The sequence below is a fragment of the Dreissena polymorpha genome, chromosome 16, assembly GCF_020536995.1.
Source record: "Dreissena polymorpha isolate Duluth1 chromosome 16, UMN_Dpol_1.0, whole genome shotgun sequence".
NCBI lineage: Eukaryota > Metazoa > Mollusca > Bivalvia > Myida > Dreissenidae > Dreissena > Dreissena polymorpha.
In genome coordinates, this window is record NC_068370.1 from 8,197,920 (window position 1) to 8,215,296 (window position 17,377).

The 17,377-nt window shown below is 33.6% G+C and overlaps 1 protein-coding gene across 3 annotated transcripts in view; it reads right to left on the bottom strand.

Moving 5' to 3' along the window:
* LOC127862602 (polypyrimidine tract-binding protein 1-like) overlaps nucleotides 1–17,377 on the bottom strand; it is a 66,587-nt gene that overhangs the window by 13,395 nt on the left and 35,815 nt on the right. For all 3 annotated transcript variants that reach the window (XM_052401794.1, XM_052401793.1, XM_052401795.1), the window contains exons 2-5: nucleotides 15,134–15,229; nucleotides 4,996–5,142; nucleotides 1,860–2,006; nucleotides 952–1,092 (exon numbers count right to left, since the gene is read on the bottom strand). In XM_052401794.1, coding sequence (XP_052257754.1) covers nucleotides 952–1,092; nucleotides 1,860–2,006; nucleotides 4,996–5,142; nucleotides 15,134–15,229 — 531 coding nt within the window. The remainder of the gene's footprint in view (nucleotides 1–951; nucleotides 1,093–1,859; nucleotides 2,007–4,995; nucleotides 5,143–15,133; nucleotides 15,230–17,377) is intronic.

Consider the following 17,377-nt stretch of genomic DNA (forward strand, 5'->3'; position numbering starts at 1 on the left):
AATGAAAAACAATATGATTCACCTTTGTTTTTGCCATTATTTTTTTCTTGCAATTATTCATTGTTAACGCGAACCATGATTTAGCTTATTTCTCTTGAAGACACATTAATATTAAGATTTATTTTAAGTCTTTGCTCATTATATCTCGTAATTCTGTACTGCAAATCTATCTCACAAAACTTGGTGTTCATCCTTTTTCTTAAGAAATTTCTCAGAACTTTTCAAGGAAAGAAAACACTGGCAATAAATGATTTAAAGGACAGCATAACATTTCCCAAAGATTGTCACCCAAACCACTTAAGCATTGTTCAAAGACGTACACAGGAAAGAAAGGAGATACATTGTCCAAGTAAATGATGTATGGAAGGCCTTCACTGAATGAAACAATCACTATTTTTATAGCATGAGAATACTTTTGAAAACTACATTTAACTTCCCAAACATGCTGATTTGGACTAAAACTCATTTTTTTAAAGCAAATAGTGTGGCCATTTTGGAATGTTTTGATTGAGAGGAAATGTACTAAAAAACTTTAAACCAAAAGTAACATGAATCTTGAGATAGTTATATGGTCATATGGTCCTAACAAGTCATGTGAAACTTTTGATATTGCTGTTATGGCCTGATCCACTGAATCAAGATATTCAAGTTCAAAGGGAGTTAGTTTCTACCACGGACAAACTTGCTGTCTTACATCAGCATTGAACTAGTCTGTTAAAAAGTTGTTGCTAAAAATCGACTTATTAATTGGTAAATAACCTGTGTGGGACAAATCACACCCAGTAATTCCATTACCTTGCTTTGCCTCATTTTGGGTGAAAAACAGCTATACTCTTGACACTAGATGAATACAAATCCTTCCATAAGATAAGTTTTAAGGGACAAACTGCACAATTTAGGATACCTTATTTAGAACAGCCGCTGGCAAACAAAGAAAATGTCCCAACGTACCTGATTAAGTACTTCTATGGTGACGGGGTATACAAGGTTCTCCACTATGACTCGGAGCACTGTCTTCTTGATGCCCTCTCCATCCCCACCGTTGCCTAGTGCCAGTTGAGCCGCCTGCAAAGCTGCCTGGGATGCCTGGTTCTATAACACGCCAACAGCCAATCAGTACTACTTGATTAATATAAATGAAACTGGTTAGTGGTTATTCAGTATTTTGCCAGTATAGATTTAGGAAAACTTGTATCAGTCAAGTTGTTTTTTTAAACTGATCGCACATGAGCATTAGGTACAATTCATCCTCATACAACTTTTGAAACTTATACAAGTTTAATGAATACCATATAACTAGTGTTCCATTTTTAAATTATTTAATAATACAAGTTATACACTAGATTATTCCCAGTAAACAATCTTTACTGATCAGTGTTACTAAAAAGGTTATAATGGCTTGTAACAAAAATTGTAATAAGTTTTAAAAAAAACTTTTTTTTTAATTTGGTTATCATTAACTTCTACAATTAATGATTTTGAATTAAAATACACTCAAATTCTTTATGATCCTAAAGGGAAAGAAAATTATCAAAATTAGCCGTGCACAGGGGAATATGAGCTTTAAAATGCACATGTGCAGTGTTGTCCCAGATCAGCCTGTGCAGTTTGCAGTTCGGCAGTAAATGTCCTCCCAGATCAGCCTGTGCAGTTTGCAGTTCGGCAGTAAATGTTCTCCCTGATTAGCCTGTGCAGTTTGCAGTTCGGCAGTAAATGTCCTCCCTGATAAGCCTGTGCAGTTTGCATTTCGGCAGTAAATGTTCTCCCTGATTAGCCTGTGAGTATTGCTCACATGCATTAAGCTTAGATTGGCTATAACCAAGGCTTATATCAGGATTCAATTCTATTGTATTTCTGACCTGGAAGGAGTGAGCCTGGTCTGTTTTCAGCTCTTTGTGCTGTGAGAACTGGACGTAGACCTGCTTGCCCCGGATCTGACAGGGCATCTTTGTGTAATAGTTGACGAACGTGGCCGCCACACCTTCATCCTCAAATTCCAGGAACGCCTACAAAACACGAGAAAATGGGGCTTAATGCATGGATTTAGTGTTACCCCCCGATAAGCCTGTGCAGTCTGCACAGGCTAATCAGGGGCAATACTTTTTGCCTTGACTCAATTTCGGTTTAAAAGGACTTCCATACAACGGAAAATTCCGTAAATGCATAAAGTGTTGTCCCTAATTTGCCTGTGCGGACTGCACAGGCTAATCTGGGATGACACTTCACACTCATGCATCAAGCTTTCCTGCAAAGTGATTGAGGCATGAGAGATACCCAGAATGCTCATTCTCTGAAAACATGCCATCATACATTATACAGATCACCTCATGTATCATTTTGGCACAAACAAAAGATATGTGATTTATACATTAAATACCTAAAAAATGACATACAACAAACACATTTAAACTCTTAACAAGACAGGAAATCATGAATATCAATGATATATTTTTCTGGCATGTTGGTGTTGGCATGAACTTACAACTAACTGCTTAAAATATTGATATCGTAAAACATTGTTTATTCTGAAAGAATTGCTTTCCATACATCTTTGTTTAAGTAAAAATAGTTTCTAAATGTACTTTTACCCTGTGATCTTTCTGTACCTTGTAATTGATAATCATGATATTTTTAACTGGATTATACAGCACTCTAAAACAGGCTTAATGGATATGTACTGCTATAGGTTTTGGGAAATCTGATATTTCAATTATGTAGTATATAATGGAAAACTTTCAGAAATGAAGTATTGCAAGATCACGTATATCAGACAGCAAATCTTGAACAGGCGAATCCATTTACACAAACAAAACCAGATTCAATTTAAATGAAATAGATCCACATTATTATTTGTATATACATACCTTAAGAAGCAGTAAAACTTAAATATCAAACTGCTTTGATTTTATATTCTGTTAGTCAATATATGACCAAAACAACATCACCAAATATAGAGTTAATAACAATTTGACAGATAAGTCAATAGGAACACAATAAAGCATTTATCAGATGACATTCATTCACACAGTTGTAATGGGGCGCTGATGGTAGGTGGTCTGACATTTATTATCAGTTCAGTCGATCACCGAAACCAATCTTGGGAATCACATAATAATGTTGCAGTGTGACCAGTAATAATGTTGTGGGTAAACATATGCTAACAAGCTTCATAGCTGGAATGGATTTACAAAAAATAATAACAGACCTAATTTTAAGTTACTTCTAATGCTACTAGAATATTCAACTATTTGTAAAACATACTGGTAATGTGTTTCTTGATATATACAATATCTTTTTGTCTACAGACTTCTAAAGCTGATTGAGTACTTCATAATTTGTGACACATTGTTTCATAATTGTCATAATCAACAACTGTCATGTCCAAGTAACAAATCCTCTTATAATTACACTTCCAATAATTAAAGCAACTTCTAATAATTGTGCTGTGGAAGCCCTCCTTGACTTAGTGGACAGGCAAAGTATCTGTAACAATGAAAATATTACCTATATTTGATTTTGCACTTTTTGGTACCCAAGTCTTTCTACTATATCAATATCTACAAACAAGTGGCGCTCTATAAAAGCATGTTTAATGCATGTGCATAAGGTGTCATCCCAGATAAGCCAGTGCAGTCCTCACAGGCTAATCAGGGACGACACTTTCCGCCTAAACTTGATTTTTGCTACGAAGAGACTTTCTTGAAACAAAACATATTATAAAAGCGGAAAGTGTCGTCCCTGATTAGCCTGTGTGGACTGCACAGGCTAATCTGGGACGACACTTTACTCACATGCATTAAACCCCTTTTTCACAGAGCAAGGCCCATACATTTTAGTTTGCACTATTAAGGCATAATTGTTGAATGCTTTTGTAAACCTTTCCAATATAGTTTTCATATATGCCCACACCTATGAAAGGTGAAACTTTATTTTTATTAACAATCATTCAACCAAACTCCAAAAGAGGCTGTACTGAATATGAAAGCAGATGTCGTGTCACTTCCCAGACAGCAATTATATGGAAATCTAAAACCCAATACATGCTACATTAATTGATTTTGCATCCACATGATAATAATAAGGTTTAAATTTCCCATGGGCATTCCTCTAAATAAAGTCCAGAAGATGAGAAGGTTCCAAGGACAATTAATTTACCTTCAATGCATCAATTGCTTTTTTTACAACAGGCGTAAAAGGATTTGCATTCAGGAAGAAAGTGATTGTACGTGTTAATATTGATTGCTTTGAAATAAAAAATATATAATTTAAGTATTTCTTGAGAAGTTTATGTTAAAGAATGATAAAGTCATAACATTGTTGTACTATTGGCCTAACCAGATTGTTTCACTTGTTGTTATAAGCAGAAGTTACTGAGAGAGTCAGAGATATTTGTTTTTTGAAAGTTCTTGATATCAACTTGAAAGCAGAAAATAAATTCTCTCCAACACAAACTTATAATTTGGAGATTTTTCCAAAATGAGCCTCCTTGGCACAATTAAGTGTTGTCCCAGATTAGCCTGCGCAGTCCACACAGACTAATCAGCCTCCCTGGCACAATTAAGTGTTGTCCCAGATTAGCCTGCGCAGTCCACACAGACTAATCAGGGAAGACACTTTCCGGCTAAGCAGGATATTTGTTTAGAAGAGACTTCCTTAAAACAAAAACATAAGTATATGTGGAAAGGGTAGTCCCTGATAAAGCTGTGCCAACTGCACAGGCTAATCTGGGACGACACTAAGCATAAAGCCCAGTTTTCCAAGATCATGTTGAAGAAGTGGCAATAACAACTGAAAGACATTAGCCATTGAAAATTTGGCTTATCAAACAGCAACTTTATCTGACTTTACTCCTTGAATAGCGGAAAAAATGGTATTTGTACATATTCCAGAGGCAAACTGATGTACTTTGTTTATGTACCAACATAATGGATAATTATGACATTCTTAAGGCCATTGGACATGTGGCTGACCCTATACAGTATAGGAGTCACATACCTGATTTTTCTGTTTGAGTAGCAGCACATTGGACATTTTGCCAAAGGGAATGCCCAGCTGCACGACCTCAGAGTCTGTGACATCGTTGGGCAGACTGCGCAGATGTATCACCTTGGAAGGCATCATGTTTGTGGAATCCAGCTTCACCTGAAGCAAAATAAAGAACAAAATGGTCATAAACAATGGCACTAATTGAATCAGCAGCAAGGAGAAAACATTTAATATCTTGAACATTGATTTTTTGTAAATGTCTCCCATGTGCATGACCATCATTATTGGGAGATGCAGAAAAAAGCGGGGTGCGTAAAAGAATTGACGTACAACAACGATAAAAAATGAAACCTTTTGATATTAAGAATGAATATATGATATTCTTACTACCATATGTGACACTAACAGATAACTTGACAAGTCATTGGTGCTGTACCCAAAGTCATTGACTTTCACATGAAGTAACTGCCTCTTAATGAAGGCATTTTGAGTCCTCTAGAGACAATTGGCACATTTAATTGGTCATAACAAAGGTGAACATTGGCAGTGCTTTGGCCATAAAAACAGTTTTTATGTTTACAGAACATTTAATTGCAGAGAGTTTTTTTTCGTGTTGTCTTTAATTGCTGGTTATAGTGCTATTCTGTTAAATGCCCTTTATTACAAATCAAATCAAGCAAAATGGAAATACTTAATATGTGCTAAAAACAAGAGCAACACTGATTTGCCAGTTGTAAAAAAACAACCACATAACTGTCATTCAATATCCTGTAGAAAAGCCATTATCCAGGGTTTTCACAGATGTAAGCCTAACAATCATTAATGTCCCCTCTACATTTCTCTAGTTTCAGCTAAATACACAAAACATGGGAATAGAATGACATCCCATTGCAGACTCACTTAACATCTTTTTGTTGTGTTTGTTGTAAAACCTGAAATTTGTAAAATTTACAGAAAACAGAATTTAAATGATAACCAGTTGATTTCAAATAATACATTTTGCATTAATTGCCATTTAAAATGTTTTTTTATTTTTAAAAAGCCTGATCAACAGATCATTAAAATACCAATTGCTTGCTGACCCTAAGAAGTGAATATTAAATTCATTAAGAATTGCTGCGCTACAAGTATACGTATTTTTGCTGTGAACATGTTTATATAATTTTATAATGCAGTGATGACAATGCAACAAAAACCTTCTTTTGTCACAAAAAGTTCCTTGTTCCTGGACTGCACAAACAAAGTACATTGAAAAACAATACACACAACTGTAGAAATAAGATAGTCTTACTATCAAACATCTTAATTGCCTTACTGAATTTTGCTTGCCATAAACATTTGAAAAAACATTTTCATTCTAAAATACTGAACATTATTTCACCCAAGATATGAGGTTCAAATAAGTACCCATCACAACAGTATTTTTTCCCAGTGAAAAAACATTTCAAAGCAACATGAGAAAATCAGCAATTTTAGGTGATTACTACACACAATTAAGATATTGTATTTTTCCACTTATTTTTCCACTTAGGACTCCAAGAAAGCATGGAGAAAAATGAGAGCAACTGAAGTATGAGAATCTACAGTTCTTGAAACAATTACAGATGTGAAATGGTTTGTCAGCCCCTTACAGCTTCCAAGCTTCCTCATTTGAAAAATAAATGATAATTTTTCAAATTTGGTGATGTATGTGATGTTTGACAATGGTCATACTCTACTTGCAATTTGCAATAAACTTCCCTTTAATACACAGAAAACAATGTGGACCACAAACTAAGCAAGTAAAATGATGTTAGTATCAGAATGTTCTAGGGCACATAACTCTGCCAAAAATAAGGGCACATAAACACAAACAATGTATAACACTTTAACATAGAATACAATAAATATCTATAAATGTTCATGTTGATACACACAAAACTGAGAGACAAATTCTCCACACAATTTACAAAATAACAATAATTTAATTATCCAAAATATGCCCACGTTCAAGGACAAACAATTCTACAAAGAATATTGCAGTTTACATGATAATTCATTCTTGCACTTTTACAAAGCATGAACATCATATCAATTAAGTAACATGTCGATATGCTGAAACTAGTTCACAACAAAAAGTACACATGTGCAGCGTGACAGACATCCAATGAACCCACCAACCAAAATGGTTATTCCTGTATACTCCATTGTAACACACTTCATTTGTATGGTTATAAAAAATTGTGCATGTGGTTACCGTAAATACAATCCATTAAATCATAGCAGTAATTTGCAATGATGGAAGTAATTGTGTGTAGTCTTTAAATCCTTGTTTGCAGGGTGATTATTAAAGGCAACCAATTAAAAGTTATTTATATTCTTGACAATGCTTGTCAGGAGTGAATTATGAAATTGCATAGACAATAAAACACCTTTTCATTAGATATTCATTTTTTTAACAAACTAGATAGAACATCTGACCAAGTTTGGTGAAGATCGGACGAAAACAAGTTGAATTAGAGAGCGGACACTTAATACGGACCGACCGACAGACAGACAAGCTCACTCCTATATACCCCCTAAACTTTGTTTGTGGGGGTATAATAAACATTTACTTTCATCAGAGGAAATAATCCAGAATTAACCGGGTACTAAATGGATAAGGAAACAATAAAACATTATGTAATAACAAGCATTTCGTCAAAAATGTTCTAAGTGTTTTTTTGTTCGTTAATCTATGACAGAAAACCACCACCAACAACAACAGCAGAATATCTTGGGCTCAGATGTTTAACTTAACTTATTGAATATGGCTCAAGAATAAGTTCCCAGGAACTTGTAATTGACAATCTCAATAAATTTTGCAAAGGTTACACCATTCTTCAATCAGAAACTGCTGTCAGGTCAATTGGTGGACACCATAAGCAAGACAATTACATCAGAACTGTCAGATTGAACACTCTCTGAACAATCTAATAGAATTGTTGCAATAATTGTGTGACCCGAGCTCTAGAAGACTATTTAGCTGCTATGGGGAGACACATTTGCATGGAAATTAAAGGCAAACACACTGCGTAGTACAGTTATCTGTAGACACATTAAATCTTAAATTTTAGTATAGAAAAATCTAGGCTCCAATTTATATTATGCCTTAAGCATTTTTTCAGCAAACTTTACCATACCCCACATACAAATTAATTTATGAAAACTTGTTTAATTGCATGTCTGATAGATCTTTGTAGAAATTTACATGGTTTAACACTATTACTGAATCTATAACACAGACAATGTTCAAACTACAGGCGGAATATTTTTCTGTACATCTAGTTGCATTACAGTTAATTGTATCTTGACAAGTGGTTTGTAACAGAGAAACAGAAAAGGCAATTTACAAAACTGGCTGGCAGCCAATATCTGTGACAATAAACGCTTTTTTGTAATCTGAATAGTACTGTCAGTAATGGATATTGATAACCCCCAATTTGGCATGAAATTCAGCCTAAAAGCCTAGTGTTGGCTAAATCGAAAGTCAATATTTGTTATTTAGCCATACCTGGCCATTATGTGGCATGAAAATTTACATGACCATGCAATATCAGCTGAACAAAAGAATTTTTTTTAATGTGTAAGGTCTTTGTGTATTTATCACAACTTACGCTTTATTGATGGTTGCTATGCCAACATAGACAGTACAACTTATTACAGCCATGGAGTGGTATAAGAACTTAATACATTGTAATGAAGGCTGAAGTTTATTAAAAAGTAAATTAATTTCATAAGTTGTGAAAGCCATTGCCACAAATGTCAATTGGAAAACAGTACTTATTAAAGCCTGATCTATGTGACTCTACTGCTAGCAAGTGATTAACCCATGTATGCCTAATGGACTCTCCCATCCTTCTAAATTGGATCAATTTATGTCCAAAATTAGGGATGTCTAGTATATTTATTTCTATATTTAGAATATTTCTTACAGAAATTCCTTTAAGCAAACAGCGCAGACCCTGATGAGACGCCACACCATGCGGCGTCTCATCTGGGTCTACGCTGTTTGCCAAGGCCTTTTTTCTAGACGCTAGGCATAAATGGGTTAAGTACTTTTCCTCAGAAACTTTCTCTAATACATGCTCGGCTGTTGTGACATTTTCTTCTATAAACATACAGAGCATATCACAGGTATAGTAATCGTATTCTTTTAAGGTAATCAGTGTTGAAGATGCAAACATTTAACAATTCTTTTTTTCAAAACGCTTGGAAACAGCAAAAATTGATACGTTTAAATTGACACAATTTATATTACATTCATATAATGTAAATAAACTGGGCCATGCATATAATTGGTATAAATTCCAAAAAAGACCATTAGTGATCCTCAAAGTTCAACAAAGCCTTGAAGCCCACAGAGATTCTGCAAACCCAGTCATCAGTGACATAGTCATGCCCCGACTTATGGACCTCCAATTACTAAGGTCGCCCAACATCAGCCTTGTAAATTGAATGATTTCCAGAACAAGCAATGCCTTCAAAAGCTTCGGCCCTCTAGGCTTACCTAATCACATTTTATACAGGAAATAATCTTTCAAGAACTGCTCACCATCAATTTCCATGGACTGCCATTGTATCTTAAATCATTACAGCCCCTTGATGATTGAACTCCAGACATTATTGCCTGTCATGTAATCCCATGACGGACACAGAAAAATGTGCGTAAGTTTTCAGCTTAGCTACTACAACAATAGAATGTAATGCAAGTAAAATGTGAGAAATTTTGTAGAAATATTATCATGCTTGAAACAATAACAGTGATTCTACAAGAGTATTGGAGACATACATTTTCTATAAGGACTTTTAATGTTATCACAGGTTTGTTGAGGAATAAAATGGAAAAAGTTCTCATTAAAATTACAGCTTGATAAGGCATTCATATTTATTTGAACTTATTATGAAGTGAAATAATAGTTTTCACATAACTGATCTCTCCAAAATTATCCAAAATATTAAAACATTGTTATGACAATAAGAAATTTAATGTATTGAAATACTTGTAGTGAGCTAAAAAGACTATACGTGAAATGGCAGCAAAAACGTTTCACAAATCAATATTAAAATACTGCCACATACATTGAGCTACTCTATTTAAAAGGTTAAAATGAATGTCACGAATTTTGAATTGAAATCCGGGTATTGTTGTAAGAAGTGGGCGAGTGTAAGGCGTAGGTGACGTGTCAGTACAGGTAATGAGCTGCATAAATCTGTGTCTATAATGGGTCCCTCCACCCACACATTGTCATGCTGCATGTACGGTGAACACTATCACTTCACTATGTAAAAGTGCTATAGCATATTTAAGATCAGTTTTTACAAGTTATATTTCATTAATTTGATCCATACCGAGTTACATACCAATATATGTCTATAACTCTAATAATTGAGATTTAAAATGTTCAGAAAACTAAAACAACTACAATTACATGATTTTACAGGATTTAGGAAAAATTTGTTGAAATTAAATACGCAATTATATAATTGATTTATTTAATCATTTTAGTTGTTTTAAGAAATATTTTCTCCTCATTAAAGGAAACAACTAATTAATAACCTCATGTAAAATGTAATTGTCAGATGGGAAATCATTAGTCAATAAAAGATTCTTATTGTCAGTTTAAGCATATTTCTTTATAAAAAGCTGATCTGTTATCATGTTCACATACAAAAACCAAATTATTTTAGCAGTCAGACATTATACACTGTACACGAACAATACATGAAGGTTGAGCAATAAATCGAACGTAAATATTTTCCTTGTTACTAAGAGCTAAGTGGATCATTAAAGAATCTTAACAGTGAATTTTAAACGAGTTTTTAACATACCTAAATGTTGGGTATAAATTATTTATGAAAATCATTGCGGCAAGAAATTAAATGGCAAACTAAAACTCAAGATTATTGTCAAGTTAACTCTCCACAGATCTTACAGTTAATTATACCCATTGTGTTTAAAATTGTAAATTGTATGCAAGTGTATGTAAATACTGACAGCTTTTAAGCCCTATTATAGTGGATATAAAATATTTTCTCTTAGACTCTTACATATAATAGGCCTTGCTTGCTTAAGTGATTTCTGTTTGTACAAGTTGATTGTTCTACAAAATTAAAAAGTGCACACCATACATTTGACTCAGCCATTCTATAATGTTTTTAGCCCATGGCATATATTTTGCAATAGTGGCATGAAGATAAATATACAGAAAGTAATTCACCGAGCAATAGTACATCTGAATTAAACTGGTATTTTATTTTGTTTTGCAAGTTTATAACATTTAGGCAATTTTGAAAATTATTTCAAATGTAATCATTACTGTTTCAGCATTCTGTATTAAAGTTATTTTTCATGTCAGTTTACAGCAAAGTAAAAGCAGATAAAAAAGAAAACTGTTGTCTGACGAAATGGACAGGTAACACAATGTTTCCTGCAAACCATAACCAACAATATATTTCATAATTGTGAAATTCCTATGAAGGAAAACAGGTGTTCTGCATCATGAACTCATGAAATAATTAAACATATATTTAAAATGTTCTTGTTTTTCAATAGTTAATAAAGCAATATAACATAAAATAATCTGCTTATTCCAGTAAATAGATGTAACATCATGTACATAAACAATATGGAAGGTTATTAATTTCTCAGCTTCCTTAATAACTTCCAAGTCAATACATGAATAATTAAAAAATCAAAACGCACCCATACATATTTTGATTCCTCTTTGAATTGGCCATTTAGCACTTGTGGGATACAGTTGGGAGTTTGAATATAATATCCTGTTCAAACAATCTTAAGATTTCTGTTTGACTTTGTAATTAATAAATATTTTTCCAGATTGGTTTAAGCACATAAATGTTAAATATCACACTTGAGTTAAATTTAAATCTGTAACACATTTAGGGTGTTCTCATTAAAATGCAAAAATCAATCAAGCAAATACAAATATTTTTTTTCATCATTATACACTTTTTCATCTTAGTACTAGAAAGGCCATTACAGTTTCTAATCGACTACTTACTTCGAACAGTTGAGAACAAAATTATACATTAAGACCTAAATTAATTCCTTAAATAAATGGTAGCTATATATACCAAATTATTTGGTAATTGAATTAACAAATGCTAAAGGTAAATGTTGTACCCATTGGATATAACAAACTATAAATATTGAGTGAAAGTATTTTTTTCAAACTATGTTTCAAAGTTTATAATATATGAAAATTGCGTATTAAGACAATATATTTCCTATAACTAGACAGCTAAGACTAAAGTATTAAATAACAAACAAAGTGTATTAGCAGCAATTTGACCATGCCTATAAGCATTGTTGATTTGAAAGCATGCCCAAGATAGGAACCATATTGAAAGCATAAAGATGCATTATTCATTTGACTGTCAACATAATCCTTTTGATTTATTGCGCAATATGCGTTCTCTGCTTGAAAGCATGGCAGAGATAGCCTAGTGCTATCACTGTCTGATAATATTACTCATGTGTCAGTATACTGATTATTCATCCAGGAAAACATATTTAATATCACTTTCATTCAAACCAGTGAGTAACCAAAGAATTGAGCATCCCACTTGGGTAAATTTGATTCAAACAGTAAACATCTCTTTAGTTCTTTCAATTCTCATATTTAAGCATCTGTCTTGTTTTTGCTATTCTCACATTTCACCTGCACAAAATACCACTAAAACGCGAAATACATGACTTAATGCACAAAACATCTCACAATCGTCAATTGAAAGTGAATAAAATACTTGTGCAATACAGGCTGATGTGTAATTCATATCACAAGAAAAAATTAAATACTTCAAATTTGTGTAATGTGAGCAAGAAAACTGAATACTTGGACTAATCTTGGTTGCTGTTGGTCATATTATTTTTTGGGGGATTTCATACCAAAAATTCTTTAAGTTATCATATATTTAAACATGTCAATTCACAAATACAAATTTAACAAATGTCACTTAGCAATCATGTAGATTAAATTTCAGACATTTTCATTTGATCAAAAGTGCTATACCAGTAATCAAATTAACTACGAATAATTTATTCCCAAAACTGTTTGTCACTGAATCAAATGATTCTCTTGTCTCAATTAAGCAACTGTTGTCACATGCTGTAAAATATCAGAAATTTCTCCAAAGTACACATGATTTGCTATACTTAAAGTAGCATAATACTCAAAATCAACGAACATTTGGCAATATTAGAAAAATATTTAGTAAAATAAAGTTAACTCATAAAATATAAGTGTTCCTTAAAGCAATAGCCAAAATTTCAACGCTAGATGTGGTATGGTAACATAGGTTTAACAGGATACAAAATGCTTGTTTTTAGCTCACCTGAGCACAACGTGCTCATGGTGAGCTTTTGTGATCGCCTTGTGTCTGTCGTCCGTTGTGCGTCGTCAACATTTGCCTTGTTAACTCTCTAGAGGGCACATTTATTGTCCAATCTTCATGAAATTTGGTCAGAAGATTGGTCTCAATAATATCTCGAATGAGTTCGAAAATGGTAACGTTTGCTTGAAAAACATGGCTGCCAAGGGGCTGGGCATTTTTCCTTATATGGCTATAGTAAAATCTTGTTAACACTCTAGAGGCCACATTTACTGTCCGATCTTCATGAAACTTGGTCAGAAGATTAACCCGATAATATCTTGGACGAGTTTAAAAATGATGCCTGTTGGTTGAAAAACATGGCTGCCAGGGGTCGAGGCATTTTTCCTTATATGGCTATAGTAAAACCTTGTTAACACTCTAGAGGCAACATTTATTTTCCGATCTTCATGAAACTTGGTCAGAAGATTCAGGGGACAAAAATACCACTCGTCCACTCGTATTGACGAGTGAAATCTTGAAAGGACAAGTGAATTTCCCTAAAGCTCTCGTCCTACAGGACGAGTGAAAAAAACTGATGCTAAAATATGTATTTTCTGACCAGAAAGACTCGTTTTCATTAAATAAAATCATTTTCTTAAAGCATATCTATTCCGAAAGAAGAATGCGAATGAACCGGAAATTGTAATTGTAAATTTCAAACAGCAGGTGCGCGTTGTTATGCGAGACTGTTTCCCGAGTAAATATTGGCTTTTTGGTGTAAACTTTACGCGTCCATGTTGACAGGGAACCATCCGACTGCATATTGATATTTAAAGAATTTTTTAACCGTGAAGTACGGTTTGAAGCCAGTCTGAATTTCGTCTGAAAAATGTCTGACATACTAGCGTTCTTTAAAGTTGTTCAAACGTCCGAAACGGAAATCACGCGAGCATTAGTAAAAAGGAAAACACAAAATTGTCTTCATTTAGTTATTTTGTGTTCCTCATAAATAAAGTAGATCTAACTTATTTCACTGCTTAACATTTCTTTTGTGATCAGCTGGCATGAATAACTGAGTAAGCAGCATTTTAGCAGTGATATAGGAAACTTTATTAGTCATATCAGCGATCTTGATTTCACACATACTTTGAAGACCAAGTGCATGTGTTTGCAGGACGAGTGAAAATGTTAATGCACTTGTCCTGCAGGACTAGTGCAGTTTAGAAATATTTTTGTCCCCTGAGATTTGTCCCAATAATATCTTGTTATCTCAAGTGAGCGACTTTGGGCCTTGTTTTTTGTGTGGCACAAAATATTCCATTTTAATTTCCCGCAACGATATCTATTCTTACGCCACATGAACACTAACATGGTACATGAACATGTGTTGAATATAATAATTTTATTTTCCCACAAAAAAAAAGAAAAAAAACCTTTTTGTATCCTGTCAAATCTTTGTTATCAGACCAGATTTAGCTTTGCAATTTCGGCTATTGCAGTAAGGAACATTGAGTTTTTATGTGTTAACTTCATATTTCGAAATTTGGTACAAAATATTTGTTGATTTTTTAGCGTTTATGGGCTTTTAATTAAAACCTTTAAATTACTTAATCTTGGCACTCTAAATCAACAGCATTAAGTCACAACTTTGTCTGAAAGTAAACAATTCCACCAACAAAAATTCATAAAAACCTGTCAACTCTACCAGTACTCATGGACCTTTTAGTTCCACATATGTCCTGACAACAGTGACAAGTAACCATAGCAATGAGATTATGACTAGCTGACAAACCTTTTTAGCGTCGTTGACCTCATTCTGTGATGGACTGTGGCCGGTGCCGTTAGTCTGTACCATAGGACTGTGAGACATGAGTTCTTCTGAGCCGCGCTGAAAATACAAAAAATTAAACACATATTAATTTTAAACCTCCATGATTTGTAGTAATAAAATAGCGCGCTGTCTGTATTAACTTACCACACAAATAAATCTCTGTATGCAAGGCTTTGTTTAGCTTTCTAAGCAACAACCATCAAAAATTGTCCTGAATTTTGAAAATACAAAATATTTACAATATCATCGTCATAATACTGAATATTGACCATTTTGTATACTGAATATTCAATATAATAATCAGTGTATTCAAAAATGACAGTATGCAGTCCATATGTCCACAAACAAGATCAAGATATATGAACTATGACACAAACAGCTGCTTTGCAGCTTTATGGTTTAAGTAATGAACAACAAAGTAAAGATCAAAACAAAATGCTATAGCTTTTCTCAAGCAATTTTCTGGGCAAAAAATGAGACTACCCTCTGAGATCAAGACAGTCAACTAGTTATTTTCACTGTGTCATAGTTTGTCACTTCACAGCAAGATCCATGAGAATAAGGTAAAGAAATGTGTTCAGTTAGGAAGGACAGACAACAATAAAGAGTTTCTTTACAACATCACCCAGTTCAATCACAATTCAATGACACGTTTGAATTGCATCGGCCACTCACTAAACACATACATAGGATGTGCCTAAACAATTTTTGAGTGATCAATGTATTAAAAATAAACTGAAAATATAAATGTCCTATTATTATTCATGCATCATTACAGTGATTTCAATGCCATTTACCATAAATAGCTAAGTGCCCTATTGCTACATCCCACTGACTCCACATTACTCAATATGGAGGAATAATATACATCAGTCACAACAAGACAGGTCCTCATTGGGAACGCTCTCAACAAATGGGACATGGAATCTTGGAAAAGTCATTCCTGTCTATGACACATTAATAATAATCTCAGGGATGGAAATTAGTGGTTGCCCGTGGGTCCTGTGCCAGTAGATTTTGGCCTGGGCAACTCAAATCCAAAAGTTTGCAGTCTGCTGGGCAACTTGCTTTTTTACGCTTCAAATAATTCAGTGCAATTAAAAATTTATTACAAAATTGGCAACTGGGGATATATAATTAGTTTAATAATATTTATTTATCAAGGCCATGGAAACTATTCAACTCAGACTCATATTCAGACATTTACACAGAAAGTGTGTCATGTAAGAAATGTTGTTGTTAAGTTATCTTTTATTTTAGTAAAAGAAAGTATTAGATACACATGACAGTACATGTACATGGTACCGGGCTCATTAATCTTTAGATGGGCAACCAAAATACTTTAGACGGTTGCCATGTAGGAAAACATTAGTTTCCAACCGTGAATTATAGCACCATGAAACATGAATAATCCTGATCTTGAGAATCAAAGATCTAATTCTGATTGAGAGTCAAACAAATGTTGACCATGGCCCTATAGCTACAATTAACCCTTTACCACTTTTGACGCATTTAGTGTCGCGTAGAAAGTTATATTTAATTCAAGACCTTTCTTACTTTATTAAAGTAATTCAAGGCTTCATTTCCAACCCTTAGTTACTGATGAGCAGCAAACAGCATAAAGCCTAAACAGACTACGAGTTAATCGCAGGCTGTTCTGGTTTTATGCTGGTTTTAAAAGCCATTTTCACTTTGTTTCTTATGAGGGAATGGGTTAACAATGTGGAATGTGAAATATGTTGGACAATGGTTACTGTTTATGACCATGAAATAAGATTAAACATGGTCTTTAAAAATACCAACTAAGTACTTCATAAAAATTATTTACTTCCCTTCTCTGTCATTTGGTGGGTAACTTAATTCATGAACACATGTAAAGAAAATCAACAGGGTGTTTGGCAATTATTCAAGTGTATAACGACAACAATCATTATTTTCCTTGATGAAACATCTCCATTATTTGTTCTATGTACAGTAGGACTCAAGTACGAGGAAGCAAATCCAAGAAGGAAGCACTTCGTAAGTTGCAAAGAAGCTGTTTCAGGTCTAGAAACAAAGTTTTTGATTTTACATTAGCAACATAATCTTCTAAATAATTTCCGCATAATATTTTAAGAGTAAAATTTCCTTCTCAAGTTCATGAGGAAAATAAGGTTTGCCTTCAATTTATTTTCTGTTAAATAAACAGCTATAAAGTACAATAAC